General features: G+C 34.6%; 1 protein-coding gene and 1 pseudogene across 2 annotated transcripts in view; both read left to right on the forward strand.

Moving 5' to 3' along the window:
* The first annotated feature begins 344 nt into the window (after window positions 1–344).
* Copb1 (COPI coat complex subunit beta 1) overlaps window positions 345–22,247 on the forward strand; it is a 37,014-nt gene continuing 15,111 nt past the window's right edge. The window contains exons 1-12 of one of the 2 annotated variants that reach the window (XM_046438047.2): window positions 345–763; window positions 1,495–1,644; window positions 6,928–7,157; window positions 7,538–7,707; window positions 9,765–9,879; window positions 12,219–12,311; window positions 15,013–15,150; window positions 15,887–16,006; window positions 18,426–18,533; window positions 18,619–18,765; window positions 19,810–19,955; window positions 22,079–22,175. In XM_046438047.2, the coding sequence (XP_046294003.1) occupies window positions 1,554–1,644; window positions 6,928–7,157; window positions 7,538–7,707; window positions 9,765–9,879; window positions 12,219–12,311; window positions 15,013–15,150; window positions 15,887–16,006; window positions 18,426–18,533; window positions 18,619–18,765; window positions 19,810–19,955; window positions 22,079–22,175 (1,455 nt within the window). In that variant the 5' untranslated portion in view covers window positions 345–763; window positions 1,495–1,553. Of the gene's footprint in view, window positions 794–1,494; window positions 1,645–6,927; window positions 7,158–7,537; window positions 7,708–9,764; window positions 9,880–12,218; window positions 12,312–15,012; window positions 15,151–15,886; window positions 16,007–18,425; window positions 18,534–18,618; window positions 18,766–19,809; window positions 19,956–22,078; window positions 22,176–22,247 lie in introns of both variants that reach the window. The other variant, XM_046438046.2, reaches the window with a different exon arrangement.
* On the forward strand, window positions 16,033–18,402 carry LOC131423927 (ADP-ribosylation factor 2-like; annotated as a pseudogene).

The raw sequence follows: 22,247 nt of genomic DNA on the forward strand, positions 1-22,247 counted from the left end.
AGTTCTGGGACCTCAAATGGGCAAAACCTAAGGTGCTAACTGTAGCTATAACAAGTTTTTGGAGATAGATAAAATCCTTAAGAGGGACTGTCTCCCTTTATTCATGTTTTAAAAGTTTAATTTACTGGGTACTCATAAAGGATAACAAAGGAAATCATTACTAAATAGCCGAAATTACACCAATGCAACTTTAGATATTCAAGCAGCTCCAGTTAAATTGCAAAGAGGGAGATTCAGACTACTGGAGATGTTAACAGAAATGGGTCTTGATGTAATCCAGTGGCTTTATTTAAAGAACTGAAATTACTTTCCCAATGGTAAGTAGTTACTTCCTCAATTTATCAGTGGGAAAGCAAGAAAAGGGACTCCAGGTTCCAGTCCTGGGTTCCTGCACCGGATACAACTGGGCAGAATTGTTTGCCTTCTGTTCAAGCCCTTCCTCCCTTTGACGGTTTGCGTCCCTGGAAAAAGAATAATTTCCACGTAACCATTAAATGACTACAGAACTTAGGTCAGCGGTTGGCTTACAGGAAAATTTTCACAAATACGTATTTCCACTCTTCTTTGCGGCCTATACCAACCATGGATGGGAGAGAAGGAAAAAACCGGACGTGCTTGCAACGCGCAACGGCAGGACCGAGAAGACATGTCCTCTCCGAGTCGCCGTAGAGCTAGGTGGCTGTGGCTACGGACGTCTCCCCACCCCTTTCCACGTCAGCCAAGGACTCTGGAGCTTTTACTGCTGCCTCTGTTTGGAGCCGGGGTATACGGTCCCGCTGCCCCTCGGAGCCAGGTAGTGGGCCAAAAGCCCCGAGCCTCGGAGGCGTGATGGGCTGCGCAGAGTCGGAAGAACTGGTTCTCTAGCGGGGAGACGCGGAGCGGGAGCAACTAGGCCGCTGGCGTCGGGGCCTGGCAAAGGGGAACGGTGGGGGTGGGCCTGAAAGCTCAGGGCCGGACGCCCCGTCCAGGCCTGCGTGCAGGCCAGGGGTCTTCTCTCTCGCTGGACCCCCGGCCTCGCGCTGTGAAGTCCGGGCCTGCTTGGCTGGAGGAAGGGAAGGGAAGGGAAGGGGCCAGTGGGTGGGGCGAGGTGGGGGTGCGGCGCTGGGTACCGACTTTGAGGTACCTACTGCCGACCGCGGCCAAGGGCTCCAAGGTTTTGACAGAGTATTTGTGCATGGGACCTCTTACTCGAGCAGTTTTGTGAGAAATCACTGTTCTGTTAAAGGTGGGGGACTGTCACTGTTTTACAAAACATTCCCAACCCTGGGCCCGGGAAGAGGTATGGGGGAGTGAGATTTTAGACCTTAAACTGGGGTTGACAAGTGTGTTTTTTATTAGAATTTACTTTTATGGGAACGCAATATATATAGATTGACCCTCCCTTTATAAGACTTTAAAACTTATAGGCCGAACTGAATGAACTTTATATTAAAGAACGGTTACTCATTTGTGGGATTAAATTTTTTAATGATATCGCTATATTTGTTTTTCTAGATTTTCTGGCATCTGCATTCCTTAAATCTTGTATTGGGGGTTGATTATAACCAGAAACCATGACGGCTGCTGAGAACGTGTGCTATACTTTAATTAACGTGCCAATGGATTCAGAACCACCATCTGAAATTAGCTTAAAAAATGACCTAGGTAAACTTCATAAAGTTTAAGTTAAACTTGAATTTTAGCGGATAAAAACAAATTTGCACATTAACGGAGTACCTGTTAACATTGTGTAATGTTTAAATAAGGTTAAGTGTATCTCAGATATTAAGCATTTCTTTAGGGTGAAAGAAAACATTTCAAATTCTTTCATCTAGCTTTTTAAAAAATCCAGGACTGGGGGTTGTGGATGTGGCACAGGGAGGCAGGGGGGCCACTCCCCAGCACTGCAGTCAATCAATAAAATATATAGTATTTTATGGACTACAGTTGTCACCCTGCTGTGCAATATAACATGTCTGAACTTCTTACCACTGTAAGGTATTACCCACTGATCCACTTTTCCCAGCCTCTGGGAACCAACTTTCTACTCTCAACTTTGTAAACACTGATAATATTTTGAGAATGAAATGAAAAAGAAAAGCTCATTTACATTTCATTTTCCTTTATAATTAGAAATGCTTAATTTTTATCTAAATACCTTTTCTATAATGTCTTCAATAGTTCTTATGAAATTGAAAACTTGCTACCTTTAGACTTCCAGTATTGGTTTATGGAAATAGAATAACATCTCAGTTTAGCTTATGAAAGCTAAAGAAATGTAGTCATCTTTAAAATATATATATATATATATATATATATATATATATATATATATATACACACACACATACACACACACACACACATATACACATATACATATATAATAGTTCAATTGTTAGATATTCTTCAAAATCAAGTAATTGCTTGTGCATTTTAATGTATTATACTTAAAGATAGCTGACAATTCTCCTTAGGTAGCAGATTGAGAATATGTGGTGGAATGTCACTTTGTTCAGTTAACTTCATATACTTACTTAGCTTATAAAATCAAAAGAACTTTGTTCTTTGGGTTTCTCTCCCAACCAGTGAAGTCAACAGTGGCATAAACATGTATTTTCCCTGAAAGTTTAAGCTTTTCATTTTGAAAGCATTTTTTAAAAAATATTTATTCTTAAGTTTTAGGTGGACACAGTATCTTTATTTTACATTTATATGTTGCTGAGGATCGAACCCAGTGCCTCATGCATGCTAGGCGAACACTCTACCACTGAGCCACAAACCCAGCCCTTGAAAACATTTTTGCAAGAAGAAAATAAGAACTGTATTTCTGAATTTAAAAATTGTATACTGTAACTACTTTAAAAGTGCATACTTATGTAAGTGATTCTGTCAAGGAAAAAAAAATTTCCCCACAGTGCTGGGGATAAAATTCAGGGCCTTACACATGTTAGACAAGCACTCTACCACTGAGTAGCCACACACACACCCTTTTTTTTTTAAGTGATACACTTCCAAAGTAATGCTTCTTATTTAATTGAACTAAGAAAAAATATAAGTTGAACTGATAGTTTTAAATACAGTTGAGTGAAAATTATTCTTACATTGTAAATATCTTTTAGAAGCCATTTATAATGAGACGGTGTTTTGCTTGCCTGTTCCCACCTCTTAATTAGCATAAATGGAATACCTCCTAATCTTACATTACTTAATATTAGATGCCTGTTGAAATCTAGTTTTACTTTTTATTTTTTGTTAGTACTGTGATCCAACCCTCTTGCATGCCATACAGATACTGAGCTATATACCTCTGCCTGAAAAGATTTATTTTTAGAGAAGGGAAAAGAAACCCTCTTTTATGGCATTTAATTGAAATTATTAGAACAAAAGCCATGTATATTTCACCCTTCACCCCTTTTCCCCCATATTCACATAAGATAATTGAATGGAATACAAATTAATAAGTATACTCTTATTACTATTTTTTTCATAATAAATGATTTTTATTATTAGATCCCTAAAATGCTTATAACTATAGTTGGAAGGTACAGAACTAACTAACTCTGTCATAATTGGAACATTACACTTGTCTTAATTACAGTTGCCTTAACTGCCCTCTAACAATGAATAAATAGTGTCCAATTCTTTGTATATTTTTGCCTTTAAGAAAAGTTAAGAGAAAAAATAACTAGTTTCTAATTTTGAGTAACAACTTTTTTGTTTGGCTAAATACTGTGTTACTTCCACAATTTACTTTTTTTTTTTTTTTAACTTTTAATTACTGAATCTGAACTCTGAGGACTATATATTCCCCAGATTAGGAAGCGTTTAGTCTATTATTGTGAATTGAATTGATAGGTGAAATTTTGCATATGTTTTATACTGTTTATAGAGAGGAAAAGTTCTAAAAATTATGAAGATATGGAATGAAACATATCCTTGTTTTTGTTTTTTTTTTAAAGAGAGAGAGGAGAGAGAGAGAGAATTTTAAAATTTATTTTTTAGTTTTCGGCGGACACAACATCTTTGTTTGTATGTGGTGCAGAGGATCAAACCCAGGCCGCACACATGCCAGGCGAGTGCGCTACCGCTTGAGCCACATCCCCAGCCCATATCCTTGTTTTATCTTTTTTTAATATTTATTTTTTAGTTGTAGTTGAACACAATATGTTTATTTTTATATGGTACTGAGGATCGAACCCAGGGCCTTGCACGTGCTAGGCGAGTGGTCTACCGCTGAGTCACAATCCCAGCCCTCCTTGTTTCATCTTAACTTGGATTATTGAAATAAATGAAAATTGGAGTGGAGTTTCTTAAAATGTAAATGGCACAGATTTTTTTTACAAGTTTACTGTTAAACTTATTTTAAAATTTTTTTGAAGTATTGTTACAAGTTGAATTTAGCCTACTAAATTATATTTAGAAATTTTCTAATTTGTGAAGAATAAAAACACTGGAGCATAATAAGCCATGAAGATTATAACAAGGGGCTGGGGTTGTAGCTCAGTAGTAGAGGGCTTGCTTAGCACATGTAAGGCACTAGGTTTGATCCTTGGCACCACATAAAAATAAATGAATAAAATAGATGTGTCTATCTACAACTAAAAAGATATTTTTAAAAAGATATAGCAATATAGTTTTATGGCTTTTGGATTTTGTATCCTTAATGTTATGAAACAGGATATGGAAAAAAAAAATTTTAAATCAGGATGTTTGGAACAAAGAGGAAAAAAACTGCTTACACCCAGTGAACACAGCTTTAGCCACTTGAACTTTGCCTAATTAATCCAAATACCTGACAGTATTCTCTATTCTTAATTTGTGAAAATATCATATGAACTGGCAATAATTTTAAATAGCCTTTAAGAGCTTAGAAAGTCTTTGGTTCACCTAGTTAATTTCTTCTGGAGTTTACTTCCTTCCTGTAACCCATCAAGTGGTCATGTATAGTTTCTGCCCCTTTGGCAATAGGAACTCTTTATTTAATAGCCACTTAGCTCTAGTTGTTAGAAATTTCTCACCAGGCATGGTGGTACATGCCTATAATACAAGCAACTCTGGAGGCTAAGGCAGAAGAACTGCAAATTCAAGGCCACCCTCAGCAAGTTAGCAAAACTGGGGAGATGGAACTCACAAATAGAGCACCCCTGGGTTCAGTCCCTAGTACAACAAAATAAAGAAAGAAAGGGAATAGATTTCTATCTCATATTTAGGCCCAAATCTGCTTCCCACTAATTTCCACCAATTTCTTCTTTTCTTCTTTTTTTTTTTTTTCTTTTTATTCTTTGGTACTGGGGATTGAACCCAGGGGCATTTAACCACTGAACCACATCCCCAGCCCTATTTTTTATTTTTTTTTCCCAGAGAGTAGGACCTCACTGAGTTGCTGAGGCTACTTTTAAACTCTTGCTCCTCCTGCCTTAGCTTCCCAAGCTCCTGGGCTTACAGGCATGTGCCACTGCACCCAGCTCTACTAGTTTCTTCTAATTATTTTCCTCATGATAGCTTTAGGCGTATTGATGTTTCACTGGACAATCTTCATCTTCTCCTCTCCCATATATTTATTTATTTTTTTATGATCTAGACAAGTATAGGACTGGGAATGTAGCTCAGTGGTAGAGTGCTTGCCTACCATGTATAAGGCCCTGGATTCAGTCCCCACCCCCAAAAAAGTACAGTATACTAGTAGCAATGTGTATGTCTTATATTTCTGCCTTTGAATTTTGAATCGAAAAGATTTTTAGTACTATAAAATTTTTAGCATGCAATGGTAATGATGTGAAATTATAGATTGTTTTGTATAGAATATTTTATATTCCACAGTTTTTAGCCTAAGTACAGTAAATGTATTTTATCCAAAATGTCATCCTTATTTCTAAACAGTGGCTACTAAATGGGACATTCTAATTCTCTTCTAGTTTTTCAGATGCTATCTTAAGAGTCTAAAATTGTGTCATCTGTAGAAATATGATAGGAGTGGAATTATTTACTCTGTTAGTTCTCAGACTTAATTTTGAATATTCAAGAACTCTCCTCCTAATATTTTTAAACAGATCACCATATTCACTCCACTTCCCATAGTAGTGTCTGTAACTTTGAGAAAATGCACACAAAATGAGCTGCTTTGAATTCTGAAGCATATATCCTAACAATATCTGTTTATATATTGAAAAATAGTTACATGGATGTTTGAAATACACCAAGTAGCCAAGAAGATTCATGAACTCTTACATTAACTCAGTTGATTAGGGACTAGAAATCTAATCACTGGATTAGATATTATCATCATATAATATCTTCATGATATATGTAAAGAATCCACAATTCAAAGATAAATTAATTGTGCAAAAGTACCCAGTTTGGCCGGGTGCAGTGTCATACCCCTTTAATCCCAGCGGCTTAGAAGGCTGAGGCAGGAAGATCAGAAGTTCAAACCCAGCCTCAGCAAATGCGAGGTGCTAAGCACTCAGTGAGACCCTGTCTTAAAATAAAATACAAAACAGGGTTGGAATGTGGCTCAGTGGTACTGTACCCCTGAGTTCAATCCCTGATACTCCCCCCACCCAAAAAAAGAAAAAGTACACAGCTTGTTTGTGATACAGCTAAGTAAAGAAACCTTGTCAGTTGGATTTGTGCCTTTATTACTATTGCAGCTAATAAAGTATATTTATTTTGTTAATTTGTTTTTAAAATTAGAAAACCTGGCACAGTGGTGCATGCCTGATATCCCAGTGACTCTGGAGGCTGAGGCAGGAGGATTACAAATTCAAAACCAGCCTCAGCAACTTAGGCCCTAAGCAACTTTGTGAGACCTTGTCTCAAAATTAAAAATAAGGGCTGGGGATCCTCAAATAAACTGGGTTCAATCGCTGGTACCAAAAAAAAATTACTCAAGGAATTTTCTTTTGAAATAATTGTGCTTTTTTTTTTTTTTTTTAAATGACTCAGAAAAAGGAGATGTGAAGTCAAAGACTGAAGCTCTAAAGAAAGTAATCATCATGATTCTTAATGGTGAAAAGCTTCCTGGACTTCTGATGACCATCATTCGTTTTGTGCTGCCTCTTCAGGATCACACCATCAAAAAATTACTTCTGGTATTTTGGGAAATTGTTCCTAAAACAACTCCAGATGGGAGACTTTTGCATGAAATGATTCTCGTATGTGATGCATACAGAAAGGTAAACCAAACCATAAGTATTTCTGAATATTGCTTTGATTTTAAATAATTGTAAAATTAGTGGAATGGGCCTCATTGATTTTTAAAATTAAATCTTTGATGTCAGTTGTAATGTTTGGAATTGAAATTATGAAGTGTTACCAAAAGTTCTATTGTTACTTTTTTAGATGTTTTCTATGCATTTTATGTGTGTATTGTTAATTTAAAGTGTATATATATGTAAAAATTGCTCTTATCAAAAGAAATCTGATAGAAATTGTCTGATAAGCTAGGACTCTTAAACTAACTTCGACTTTTTCTGTTGAAAAATTTTACATTTAAAATTAATGTTTGTAAAAAAGCTGAAACTCAGCATTTCATTTTCTAAAATTTTTATACCAGGATCTTCAGCATCCTAATGAGTTTATTCGAGGATCTACTCTACGTTTTCTTTGCAAACTGAAGGAAGCAGAATTGCTAGAACCTTTAATGCCAGCTATCCGTGCTTGTTTGGAACATCGACATAGCTATGTTAGAAGGAATGCTGTTTTGGCCATCTATACTATCTATAGGTAAATAAAGATACTACTTTGGCTTAGTTCTGGACAGCCTTTTAGTTTTTCATACTGGAGGTTTTTAAGTGTTTGCTTATAGGTTATATGTAACTTTTGCATTGACCAGCAAAATATATTTTTTTTATTAAGTTCAGCATTGGAAAGTCAAAAAGAAGGTGGCCACACTTGGCCCTAGTTTCTCCCTGACAATAATCTGCTGAAATTGAATGACACTGGCCCCCCCTTTAAAAAGATTATAGTGTAGCCCAGTGGTGGAGCACTTGCCTAATATGAAGGAGGCCCCAAGTTCATTCCCCAGCACAACCAAAAAATTAAAAAAATAAAGTAAAACAAATGTATATACTTTAGGGTTAAGGGATATAGCTCAGTTGGTAGAGTGCTTGTCTCGAATGCACAAGGCCCTGGGTTCAATCCCTAGCACCACCAAAAAAACAAAACAAAACAAAAAAATTTACACACTTTCCAATTTAAGGCAGTGCCTCTCATTCTCAATTGTATTACTTCGGTTCACTTTTGACGGAAATATGTATTTGATTATCCCCTAAAGATTTTGAGCTGTAACTTGTTCACCACCATCACCTACCTGTGACTGAGGGTCAAACCTAGAACTTCATGTATGCTAGGCAAGTACTCTACCACTCAGCTACCTCTTCAGCCACCACTATCCCCCTTTTTTTAACTTCATTTTGAGACAGGGTCTCACTAAGTTTCCAAAGCTGGCCTCCAGCTTGCTTCTGAGCCCAGCTTGAGTTTTTAACCTTGTTTTAGAATTCTCTTTTTGTGACTGTGGGTCTTATCTTTTATCCTTAGAGGCTTTGATGAGTGAACTTTTTTAATGAGAAGGGCTGCAGTTCTTAACTGATTCCTATTGTTAGAAAGCTAAAGATATTGGACTTTTTTTTTTTTTTTTAAGAAACAATTGAAAGAGGTAGTTGGATAAAGCTGCAATACTTGGTTTTTATAATCAACTGGTGTCACTTTATTTAGAATTAGAATATAATTTTATAAACATCTTTGTACTTTTGATATCTTACTTGATTGAGACATAATTTCACAGTTACCATAATATTGTAGTAGATTTTATCTGTTAAAGAAAGTGGTATTCTGATTAATAATATAATTTAATTCTTAGAATGTGAACATACAAACCATACAAAGTTCAGGATTTAAATTATAGGGCACAAAAAAATGATGACATTTATAAGGCAATATTGGAAATTTGAACAATGACTGGCTATATAATGGTATTAAGGAATTCATGATTTTTATGACAGTAGAATAATAATCATCTTTAAATTTTAGAGAAACATACCAATGTATTTACAGAAAAAAATAAATAAGTTGGGATTTGCTTCAGAATAACAGAAGGGAGAGGTAGACAGGGGGATAGGTAAAATAAAACTGGCTGAAAATTAATTGTTGAAACTAGGTGGCATTTTTGTTAATCTAGTGTTTATCATTCTGTGTGACTATAATACTTCTAAAATAGGAGGCAAATTAGTAAATAAGTAAATACAGTATATAGCCAATAAAATTCCAGATAATATTTTTTTCACTAGTAATTTTTTTTAATATTTATTTTTTAGTTGTAGTTGGACACAATACCTTTATTTTATTTATTTATTTTTATGTGGTACTGAGGATCAAACCCAGGGCCTTGCATGTGCCAGGCAAGTGCTCTACTACTGAGCCACAACCCCAGCCCTCTAGTCATTCTTAATGAAGGATTGTTCTTTTATTAAGGAAAGATTTTAACTTTATCTTAATATATATTCCTGAAGTATATGAAAGTTAATTATTAGAGACATCAATTAATAAAATATATATTGAATAAATCCATTCTTTCTACATTGAACTAGAAAACAAAATTTGATAACTTCATAGATGAAGGTATGACCTTTTGATTTCTTCCCCCAATTCTAATTGATTTAAACTTTGAGAAAGTTGAAGAAACAGTAGTGCTATAAAGTTTAATTTTAATTTTGGTATGATCCAGAAAGCTGTTAAGTTAGTAGAGTATGTTTTTATTAAATATGTTACTGTTTTTCTTAAAGAAATTTTGAACATCTTATTCCTGATGCTCCTGAGCTGATACATGATTTTCTGGTAAATGAGAAGGATGCAAGTTGCAAAAGGAATGCATTTATGATGCTGATTCATGCAGATCAGGTGAGTATTTTTTTAAAAAATTATTTTATGACTGTATTTAAATGAGAATAAAAGTTATATAAGTCTGATCATGTTTTCATTTAGTAATTTTGTTTCTATTACTTGAGATTTGAGTATTTTGATTTTTTTAGATTTTTGATTTAATTTATATAATTTTTTTTTCTTAACCCTTCTCTAAAATACTACTTATGTACTGTATATATTATTATTTTTTCTTTTTTTGCAATACTAGGGATTGAACCTAGGGATGATCTACCAACTGAGCTGTATCCTCAGCTCTTTTAATTTTTTTGAGACAGGGTCTCACTAAGTTACTAATGGTCTTGTTAAGTTGCACAGGCAGGACTCAAACTTGGAATCCTCCTTCCTCAGCTTTCCAAGTAACTAGGATTACAAGCATGCACCACTGTCCCTGATTTATATTCTTTTTTTTTAGAAAGTAATAATATATCCACTTTACAGTTTTAGGTTATGGTCATTGAACTCACAACCTTGCACAGTTTAACATGTATTCTATGTTTGAGTTATGCCATCAATCCCCACTTAATAGATTTTTCCAGATTGAAGTTGTTAAGGCTATATTTTATGGCACACTATTCTAGAACTTGGCTGCCTATTTTTCTTTATGTTATTATAATCTAAAAATGTTTAAAGAGAAATAGTCATAGCTAGTATAGGTCCACCCTTGGCCATGTCGGTGGAAGTAGGGTGGTCTACTATTTGATAAGAGTATACCAATTCCATATCCAGCTCTGCTAGTGGTTAAAGTATATGGATCTGCATTTGGTTAGCAGTGATTCTGCATACCTTGGTGGCATATAATTTGGACATTTTGATATCCAGTACTGGTTATCAAAATGTGGGAAATAATACACATGAAGACTGAAAAATATAGTCTGTCCATTTCCTCTGAAATCTGTATACTGTCATTTTCCCCCTAGGTCTTCCTTTATTTTTTCCCAGTTATTTTTATTGTGATGAAATACATTATAAAATTTACCATCTTGACCATTTTTAAGTGTTCAGTTTAATGATATTAAATATATTCATGATGCTGCACAACCATCATCACCATTCCATCTCCTCAACTTTTTTCATGTTGTGAAACTGACCCATTAAATGATAACTTCTATTCCCATTTCTCCCTGCCCCTAATAATCACCATCCTTTTTGTCTCTATAATTTTTACTATTCTAAGTACTTCATATAAATGGAATCATTTAGCATGTGCCTTTTTGTGACTGACTTATTTCACTTAACATAATGCTTTGAAGTTCATCCATGTTGTAGCATGTGTCAGAATATCCTTCCTTTTAAGGCTAAATAATATTCCACTCTAAATATATACACATTTTATTTACTCATCCATCAATGAACATTTGATGTTTTTATTATGAGTTTATATTCAGAAGTGAAATTGCTAGATTATATAACAATTCTTTTAATTATTTGAGGAACAACCATAATGTTTTTCATGTCCGTTGTACCATTTTACATCCCCACTAGCAGTACAAAATGGTTCCAGTTTCTCCATGTCTTTGCCGACCCTAGTTATTTTCATTTGTTTGGTAGAAGCCATCCTAATAGGTATGTGGTGATATTAGATACTATCATTTTATCTTCCTAAACAAAATTTTGAGAAAGCCACTTATATGAACCATAATATTTTGTTTTCTTATAGAATTGGTTTAACTAATCTGTACTTTTTATATTATAATGTTTATGTACGTACATTATAAGGGATGTAATCAATTAAATTCATTGGTATTTTTACTGGAGAGATATTGTCAAGGACCTAGTTTCCCCAAATCACATTATATATATATGAGGATCCACATGAAATTTTTATTTTAGGTCTCAGTAATAAGAATAACTATGTTCGTAAGTAGCTAGTTTGTTTTGATTGCATAAATACACTGAATCAGATAATGAGCAGCATTTTTCTTCGTTTAGCTGCTAAAAAATTCAGACCCTAGATTTGTGGCCTACAAAAATGTATTTGACTTTCTGTCTTGTATTTTATGTTAACTTCTTTGTTGTTGTTGTTGTTGTTGATGATGGACACAATACCTTTGTTTTATTTATTTTTATGTGGTGGTAAAGATCAAACCCAGTTCCTCACACATGCTAGCCAGGCACCCTACCACTGAGCCACAACCCCAGTCCTAAGTGTTAACTTCTTACTTGGTTTTTCATTTTATTTTTCAAATTAATTTCTCTATGCTCTGATTTCTTCATCTGTTTTATATTTAAGCATAATATGTGTATTTTAAAAAGTTCCATCAAATAATTTTATCAAATGAGGTAGAGTATAATAAATACATTCTTTATTTCTTTAGGATCGAGCTTTGGATTACCTAAGTACTTGTATTGATCAAGTTCAAACATTTGGAGACATTCTACAATTGGTTATTGTTGAGCTAATTTATAAGGTAAGAATTATAGTTTGTGATGGGTAAATAAACTCAACAGTTTAAGTCAAGACTAAATAGCTTCTTTCTGGACACTATTAATTGCTAGGAGATTATGTTGTAATAATAACTATGTACAGTATACCCATATATATATTTTTTTTCTTTTTCTGTTGGCTTATTGTATTTTTCAAGTATGTGCATCCATCCTTTCTATACTTCTATAAGGGATTCTATAAAAATTTATGGGTTGAGTCAGTAAAGTTGAGAAGAAATTATTGTGTATGATCCAACCACTGAATAGCTTTGAAATAAAATTCAAGATTTTTCTTGAATAAATACCAGATTACTTTGGATATCTAAAAAGACTCCCCCTCCTCTAAAAAAAAAGCCATAAGGGCTTTTTATGCTCCTTGTTTATGAAAGAGAGTAGAGAAACTTTAAATGCAGGCATACCTCTTTTATTGTATTTTGCAGATATTGTGTTTTTTTGTCATTTAAGGTTTTATGGCAACCCTGTGTTGAACAAGACTATCAACATTATTTTTCCAACAATATGTATTCTATATCTGTCACATTTTGGTAATTCTTGTAATATTTCATACTTTTTCATTATATCTATTGTAGTGATCTGAGATATTTGATATTACTATTATAATTATTTTGGGGTGCACTGAACCACACCCATATAAGACTGAAGACTTAACTGATAAATGTTAGGTGTGTTTTGAGTGCTTCACCAACCAGCCCTTCTGCCACCTCTTTCCCTCTTCTTGGATCTCCCTAACTGAGATAATGATATTGAAATTAGGCCAGTTAATAATCCTATAGTGGCCTCTAAGTTTTCATGTGCAGGAAGGAGAGACATCTCTCACTGTAAATCAAAAGCAAGAAATGATTAAGCTTAGTACTATGGTTTGGATGTAGTTTGAGTGTGTCCCCAAAAGTTCACATATTAGAGAAGACTCATTCTATAAAGGTGGTGGTAACTTTAAGAGAGAGAGCTTAGTAGGAGGTTACTGGGGACATTCAGAAAGAACTAAGGTAATTCTAACAGCACATTGAATTAATTCTCCCACAAGGATTGTTATAAAAAGAGTAAAGCCTGGCCTAATCCAGAGCAAGGTCCTCGTAACTGCAATTCTGTAAAGGTTGAGAGAGGTAAGGAAGCTTCAGAAGAAACTTGAAACTAGCAAAAGTTGCTTTTTAAGGTTTAAGGAAAGAGACTGTTTCCATAATATAGAAGTACAAGGTGAAGCAGCAAGTACTGATAAAGAATTGCAGCAAGTTACACAGAAATTTAGCAGAAAAGCTAATTAAGATAATTGATGAAGGTAGCTTAACTAAACAACTAATTTTCTGTGTAGATGAAATAGCCTGATTTTTGGAAGAAGATATCATTTAGGACTTTCATATTAAAGAGGTGGAGTCAATGCCTGGCTTGAGAGGTCAGACTGACTCTCTTGTTAGAGGCTAATACAGCTGGTGACTTTTTTTAAGTTGAAGCCAGTGCCCATGTACTATTCTGAAAATCCTAGGGCCCTTGAGAATTATACTAAATTATACTGCTCTACCTGTGCTCTAAAAATGAAATAGCAAATACATCTGTTTACAATATGTTTCACTGAATATTTTAAGACTAGTCCTCAGAAAAAAAGATTACTATCAAAATATCGCTTTTTATTGACAGTGCATCAGTCCTCAATACCTTGAATGGGAATGTACAGTGAGATTAATGTTTTCATGCCTTCCAACACAACATCCATTTTGCAGCCTTTGGATCAAGGCATATTTAACTTTTATTATTTCAAGATTTAGTCTTTAAGAAAACATTTCATCATACTATAACTGTAGTTACCATAGATAGTGATTCTTCTGATGGATCTAGAGCTGGGGATGTGGCTCAGTGGTTGAGTGCCCCTGAGTTCAATCCTTGGTGCCCCGCCTCAAAAAAAAAAAAAAAAAAAGAAACTCATGATGCATGGTTGGAGGTCAAAATAAACAACATTAATAGGATTTTGGAAGAAGTTGATCCAACCTTTAAGGATGACTTTAAGGGATTAAGACTTAGTGGAGGAAGTAATGGCAGATGTGAAGGAAATAAGAAAACTAGAATTAGAAGTAGGGCCTGAAAACGTTGTTGAATTACTAAAGTCTCATGCTAAAACATTAATGGAAGAAGAGTTGCTTCATATGAATGAGCAAAGAAAGTTTTCTTCAGATAGAATGTACTCCTGGTAAAGTTGCCATGAGTATTGTTGAAATGAGAACAGAAAATATAAATTATGGAAGAATGAATAAAAGAATGAGTAGTTGTAATAGATATTCAAAATAAAATTCTTTCTAGTAGAGGATAGGAAAGGTAGCAGAATATAACAGTTACTAATATGGCATTATGTAAAAATGTGGCTGTGTAACCGATGTGATTCTGCAATCTGTATTTGGGGTAAAAATGGGAGTTCATAACCCACTTGAATCTAATGTATGAAATATGATATGTCAAGAGCTTTGTAATGTTTTGAACAACCAATAAAAAAATAAAATAAAATTCTTTCTGAAATTACCCATGTTGTGTCATATTATCTCACTCCATGTTAGCCAACATTTCTTTATGTCCTCGTAAGAATATTTTATATTTTCGCTGGGCATGGTGGCATATGCTGTAATCTCAGTGACTTGGGAGGCTAAAATAGGTACATCACAAGTATGTTTTCTTTTCCAGGTCTGTCATGCTAATCCATCAGAAAGGGCTCGTTTCATTCGTTGCATTTATAACTTATTACAGTCATCTAGCCCTGCTGTAAAATATGAAGCTGCTGGGACATTAGTAACACTGTCAAGTGCACCAACTGCAATCAAGGTACTGCTTATTTCTTTGGGGCCAGATTAGATGATAGATATGCTGTCTTATTACTCATGACTTAGTAACATTGCAATTCACTGTGTGTTTACATGGCAAAGAAAACAAATACAAATTTATAAAATTATTTGCCTTTTTACAGAATTCAATCTTCTTTTTTCCTGCTGTCATATACATATAAAGGATTATTAATCTTATATACTAAATTATTTTAATGACTCACACTGATATTTAAATTCCTGTTTGTTTGTTTTTTTTTTATTGTATTATAAAGTGAAATTTGCTTAACAGCTATACTTCTTGGGATTCTCTGCTTTTTTTCTTAGTTTCCACCCTTAATTTTTGGGATGTTAAAAGTACTAAAAAAGTATTTCTGAGCCTGCCCTGATGGTGCACACTTATGTGCCTAACCACTCAAGAGGCTGATGCAGGAGGATCACAAGTTTGAGGCCAAGCCTAGGCAACTGAACAGACCCTGTCTCAGAATTAAAAATAAAAAGGACTGGGGATGTAATTCAGTGTTATAGTGCATTACTGGGTTTAGTCACTACTTAAATTTAAGTACTTAAATTTAAATTTAAGTATTTCTGCCTGTAGCAGCCCCTTTCAGTCCACATGCCTTCGAACAAAATGCATAATAAACTTGTGCAGGGGTTAATGCGTGTATTTTGGCTTCTTAGGGGTTTTTCAGATTCTATGATTTCTTAAAATGTATTTCTTTTTTTTTTTTGTATAGGCTGCTGCTCAGTGTTACATTGATTTAATTATTAAAGAGAGTGACAACAATGTAAAGCTCATAGTTCTGGATCGATTAGTAGAATTAAAAGAGCATCCTGCTCATGAACGAGTCCTTCAGGTAAACACTGTCTCAAAGAGAGAAATTCTAAATATGCTATTTTTCAAATTTTAATCATTCCCTACCCTTAGTGTCTTAGTTTACTTAAAACTTTGAAGACTGGGCAATTTAAGTTTGTTCAAATAAAGTGAAATTCTCAAATCGCCATATAACCTTCTAGGTTATTGTCTTTGCCATCAAAATTTCTAAAATAAAGGCTCACTAAATGCATTGCTGATGTTTGATCAGAACAAGAAGAATGAAAAATTGCCATAAAGGATATTATTGGAAGAGTTTGAGAAATGTGAATATAGACTGTATTTTAGTTAAGAGTCTGAATAAGCGTTAAATTCTCTGAATGTGGTATTTATGTTTATATAAGAAATTATCCAGGAGTGAGTATTTAACTCAGTGGTAGATGGTTGCCTGTAATATGTGAAGCCTTGGGTTCAATCCCTAGCACCACCAAAAACTAAAGAAATTATCCTGTACTCTTAGGAGATGTACACTGAAATCCTAGGAGAGGAAATATAAGAATTCAGGAGAAAATCCTAAAGGTAGTCAGATCCCTAGTGGTCTTGTAGTGATGCTTATAGTGGCAACAGATTATAGAATTAAATTATAATGGACAGCATTTTTTTAAGTTGTTGATAGATCTTTATTTTTTATTTATTTATATGCGGTGCTGAGAACCAAACTCAGTGCCTCACACGTGCCAGGCAAGTGCACTACCGCTCAGCCCCAGCCCCAGCACCATAAGCAGCATTTTTCGAAGAGCTGTTTAAAAATCTATTTGGGAGCCAGGCACTGTGGCTCACGCCTGTAATCCCAGGAGCTCGAGAGGCTAAGACAGGAGGATTGTGAGTTCAAAGCCAACCTCAGCAACAGTGAGGCACTAAGCAACTTAGTGAGACCCTGACTCTAAATAAAACACAAAACAGGGCTGGGGATGTGGCTCAGTGGTCGAGTGTCCCTGAGTTCAATCCCCAGTACCAAAACAACAAAAGTATTTGGGAAAAAAGAGATGCAGATTCTTATGGTGGGTTTGGATGCAGCTGGAAAGACCATCATCTTTTATAAATTGAAACTAGAAGAGATTGTGACCACCCTTCCTACAATAGGTTTCAATGTGAAGGTAGTAGAATATGGAAATAACAGCTTCACAGTCTGGGATGTTGGTGGTCAGGACAAAATCAGACCTTTGTGGCAACATTATTTCAAGAACATTCAAGGTCTGATTTTTGTGATTTTGGTAATGACAGAGAAAGAGTCAGTGAGACCAAGGAAAAACTAACTAGAATGTTAGTGAAGATGAATTCAGAGATAGTTTGTTAGTGTTTGTAAATAAACAGAATCTTCCCAGTGCTGTGAATATAGCAGATATAATAGACAAGCTTGGCTTACATTCCCTTCACCAGAGAAACACATTCAGGTTACTTGTGCTATCAGCATAGATAGGCTTTACAAAGATTTGGACTGGCTCTCCAACCAGCTCAAAAACTAGAAGTGACCAAAGCAGTCCATCCCCTGCACGTTGTGGCAAAGCCAGCTGGCCTCCTCTAAGTGCATGTGTGAGGAATCTTGATGGTTGTGTGGCTGGGAGTAGGGGCAGCTTTCTCACTCTGCCTTATATACTCCACCCAGGATCTCACATGCTAGGCAAGTGCTTTACCATTGCACTTATCTTTCTTATAATATAAGAAAACCAGTATTACATTTTAAGTTTAAAAAAAAAAAAGGAATTTTTGAAACTTTTTTAACATCTTGAAAAAATTTTTAAACATACAGCTTTAAAGAAGTAAAATCATTTGTAAATTAGATTTGTGCTATTTAAAATATTTATCATAGTTTTTTTGAAGTATGCATCTTTTAAATATTACATTTTCCTACAGAGCCAAGTTAGTAATATCACACTTAACACAGTTAATAGTTTCTTAATACTATTTAATACTAAGTATTGATTCAGATTTTTATAGTTGTCCCCAAAGTGCCCTTTTTATTTAATTTGTCCAGTTCATAATGATATATTATTCTGGTTATTATGTCCTTTCAGTCTCTTAATTTTGAACAGTATCTTTTTGCTTGATACTAATTTGTTGAAGTGACAAGACCAATTCTCCTTCCTGTAAAATGCCCTTCCTGAATCTGGCTGGTTATTCTTGTGGTGTCGTTTAACTTGTTCCTCTGACTCCCTGTTTCCTAAAAACTGTAAATTAGATGTAAAGTTTGATAGAGTAAACTTTGTCAGTTTGAAAGCAACATCTGTGATATTAGTTCTATTACATTACATCAGAAGACTCAAAATGTCTAGTTCTTTTACCACTAGTAAATTTATTATTAATCAAAGAATTAAGTTGATGATAGAACCATTCTGCAGTTAAGCTTTTCTTCTTGTGGACCAGAAAAATTGGTGTTAATTCTTGATTGTTTGCTCTTTTAGGATCTGGTAATGGACATCCTAAGAGTATTGAGCACACCAGACTTGGAAGTACGCAAGAAAACTCTGCAGTTAGCGTTGGATCTTGTTTCTTCTAGGAATGTTGAAGAGGTAAAAAAAAAAAAAAAAGATGCCACTTTGTAAGTGGTCAGGCCAAACACGATGTAATTCTTACTTATTTCTACTTTGTCCGTAGTTGGTTATTGTCTTGAAGAAGGAAGTGATTAAAACAAATAATGTTTCTGAGCATGAAGACACTGACAAATACAGACAGCTCCTTGTACGAACATTGCATTCCTGCTCTGTCCGATTTCCAGATATGGCTGCAAATGTTATTCCTGTGGTATGTAATTCTGATGACCTTAATTTTTAAATTCTCTAGAAGGAATTTTTTTAAAATTTTTAATTATTCATCAGTTAATCTTAAATGTCAACTTTCCAGAACCACAAAATTTCAAAGTAAAACCCCAGTCCTTTTTATGGGTCTTGCTAAGTTGCCAAGATCAGCCTCAAACTTGCAGTCCTTCTTCCTTAGCCCCCTTTTGCATTCACCACCACAAGTTTTATCTCTGAAAGTTGAAAAAATCAGTTATAGGAAAAATTTACAGAACTAGAATATTTTGAGGTAGGTTAGTATAGTTGAAGATTTGCCTCTGAGTTTTACATTTTCTCTAAAATGATTTTTCTTATAATTTAGGATTATCTAATGGGATTTGTAGTGGGTTCTTTTGTTGTTGTTTTGTTTACTTGTTTGTTTTTTGGTGGTACTGAGGTTTGAACCCAGGATCTCACATGCTAGGCAAGTGCTTTACCATCCTCAACTTTTCATTTTATTTTGAGATAGTCTGATTCAGTTGCTGAGGCTAGCTTTGAACTTGTAAGTTTCCTGCCTCAGCTGAGTAGCTTGGATTATAAATGTGTGATACCAAGCCTACCTTGACTTGATTTCTAAATTCTCTTTTTATAGTGATTTTTATAATAAATTTAAGTGCATATAGAGAAACCATTGTGATTTTTTTTCATAATAGTACTTGTCTCTCTACTTACATTTTGTTTTGTATTTTAAAAGTTACATTCTTTTGAAATTTCTTAATTTTTTTTTTTTTTTTTTGAGGGGAGGGTACTAGGGATTGAAACCAGGGGTGCTTTACCATTGAGCTATATCCCAGTCCTTTTTTATTTTTTATTTTGAAATGGAGTCTCACTAAGTTGCTAGTCTCACTAGCCTCAAACTTGGAATCCTCCTGTCTCAGCCTCCTAAATCTGGGATTATAGGTGTGCATCACTGTTCCTGGATCTTAATTTACTTCTTGTATTAGATCATTTTCTTCCTGAAAATCATATAATTGCTAATCTTATTCCCCTGCCTCTTTTTTTCCCCATTTAGTTAATGGAATTTCTCAGTGACAGTAATGAAGCAGCAGCTGCTGATGTCTTGGAGTTTGTTCGTGAAGCCATTCAGCGCTTTGATAGTTTGAGAATGCTGATTGTTGAGAAGATGCTTGAAGTCTTTCATGCTATTAAATCTGTCAAGTAGGTTTAAAATATATTTTGGTATAATGTCAAGTGAGCATTTTATCAATTTCTGTCTTCAAAGAGCTAATTGATAGAAAGTATAATGGAGAGAGATGGGCTTAGTGGGGCACACCTGTAATCTCAGCTACTTTGAAAGCTGAATTAGAAGGCTCATAATTTGAGGTCAGCCTGAGCAACTTTGAGAAGCTATCTCAAAGTAAAAAATAAAAAGAATTGGGGATATAGCTCAATGGTAGTGCTCCTGGATTCAGTTCCTACTTCTGGATAAAACATTATATAGAATGGAGAGGAGCTAAATTTATTTTATAGTTGATTTAGCTAGATTTTTCTTTCTGATTTCTTCTAAAACAGTATGAATTCTAAAGTGACTAAGAAGCATATTTTTATATATTTTTAAATGGTGTATTTTTGAAATATTGTTGTTATTTATATCCCCTTTTAACATTTGTTGAAGAGAAAGATAGGAAATGCAACCCAAATCTGATGTGTGTTTCTCTTCACATGGCCCTTACTAATGAGAAAGGATTATTTATTTTTTATTGTTTGTTTGTGGTAGTTACTCAAACCTGGGACCTTGATGGTGTTAGGCAAATACCTTACCACCAGACTGTATCCCCAGTACCAAGAAAGAATTGTTGAATGCAAATTCGGCTTCATTTTAAGAATCTGATGGCTGGCCAGGTGTCAGCACACATATAATTCTAGCTACCCAGGAGGATGAAGCAGTAGGATGGCAAGTTTGAGGGTAGTTTTGGTAACAGTAAAACTCATCTCAAAAATAAAAAATAAAAAGGGCTAGGAATATGGAACTATAGATCAATGATAGAATGCTTGCCCAGCATGTGCAAGGCCCTATGTTCAATACCCACCCCAACACACACACACACACACACACACACACACACAAGAATCTGATGAGTATCCTATGACAGACTTGAGTTATATCTGCTTAGATAAGAAGGAAGGGACCCATACAAAATTGTCTTTATAATATGAAGTATTACATGGAAGTGAGTAAGATTTGTTTCCTTCCTGAGGGGGAAAAAAAATCATATCATTGAAAGCCATAAACTCTTAAAACTTCAGTTTCTAAATTGATTTTTTTTTCTGAGTAAATTTAAAATCTTAGGGAAAAGAAGAGTGAAGACTTTAGCCACTTTAACATTTTTTTTCTTTTTTCTTTTTTATATACGATAGCAAAATGCATTACAATTCTTATTACACATATAGAGCACAATTTTTCATATCTCTGGTTGTATACAAAGTATATTCACGCCAATTCATGTCTTTATACATGTGCTTTGTATAATAATGATCATCATATTCCACCATCATTTATAACCCCATATCCCCTCCCTTCCCCACTTTAACATTTTAAATCAGAGAATTTTTGCTATTTTTTTCCCCCACTGAGGATTGAACGTAACGCCTCCTGCATGCTAAGCAAGCACTGTACCACTGATCTGCCATTCCCAGCTCTTTTTACTTCACTCTAAAACAGGTCTCACTACGTTGCCCAGGCTGGCTTTCAACTAGAGATCCTCCTGCCTCAACCTTCCTGGTGGATAGGATTATAGTCATCATTGCTGTGTTTAGGTTTTGTTTTGCTGTATTTTGTTTTGTTTTTCCTGTGCTTGGGATTAAACCCATGATCTCTCACATGCCAAACAAATGTTTCACTACTGAGCTACACACCCTAGCATGAATGTTCTTGCACCTCTGTATATATTGTTCTGTTTGTCTCTTCAGTGACTACAGATAAGTAAATTAGTTTTTCATTAAAATAATACATATCTTATAGTAGAAAGTGATAAAGCCAAATTTACCTTAACTGCCATAAGGGACACTTTCCTGGGAAGTGTTTTGGCATTTTATTTTTAATACTGGGTTTGTCAACTTTAGAAGCTTCCCAATAATGAGAAATGAGAAGAGTAATTTTTCTTGTGATTTCTGGAAAGAATAAAAACTTATTGTTACATTCTATCTGAAACATTCTTCCATACTTCATTGGAACTGCAGAATCTTATTTTTTTCACTTGAGCTTAAATTCACAAAGAAAGATTTCTGCTTCAGGATTTCTTTTTGAGGTCTGTGTTTCAGATTTTGTATTCTTATCCTAGGATTTATCGAGGTGCATTATGGATCCTGGGAGAATACTGTAGTACCAAGGAAGATATTCAAAGTGTGATGACGGAAGTCCGTAGGTCCCTTGGAGAGGTATGTTTTACTTTAGTAAATCCTGCTTGCTTATCTTTGGTACTGGAACTTGATTTCAGAGGTACTTTACCG

Source organism: Marmota monax, unplaced genomic scaffold (assembly GCF_021218885.2).
Source record: "Marmota monax isolate L192 unplaced genomic scaffold, Marmota_monax_Labrador192_F-V1.1 WCK01_AAM20220418_F8-fsc00061, whole genome shotgun sequence".
Taxonomy (NCBI): domain Eukaryota; kingdom Metazoa; phylum Chordata; class Mammalia; order Rodentia; family Sciuridae; genus Marmota; species Marmota monax.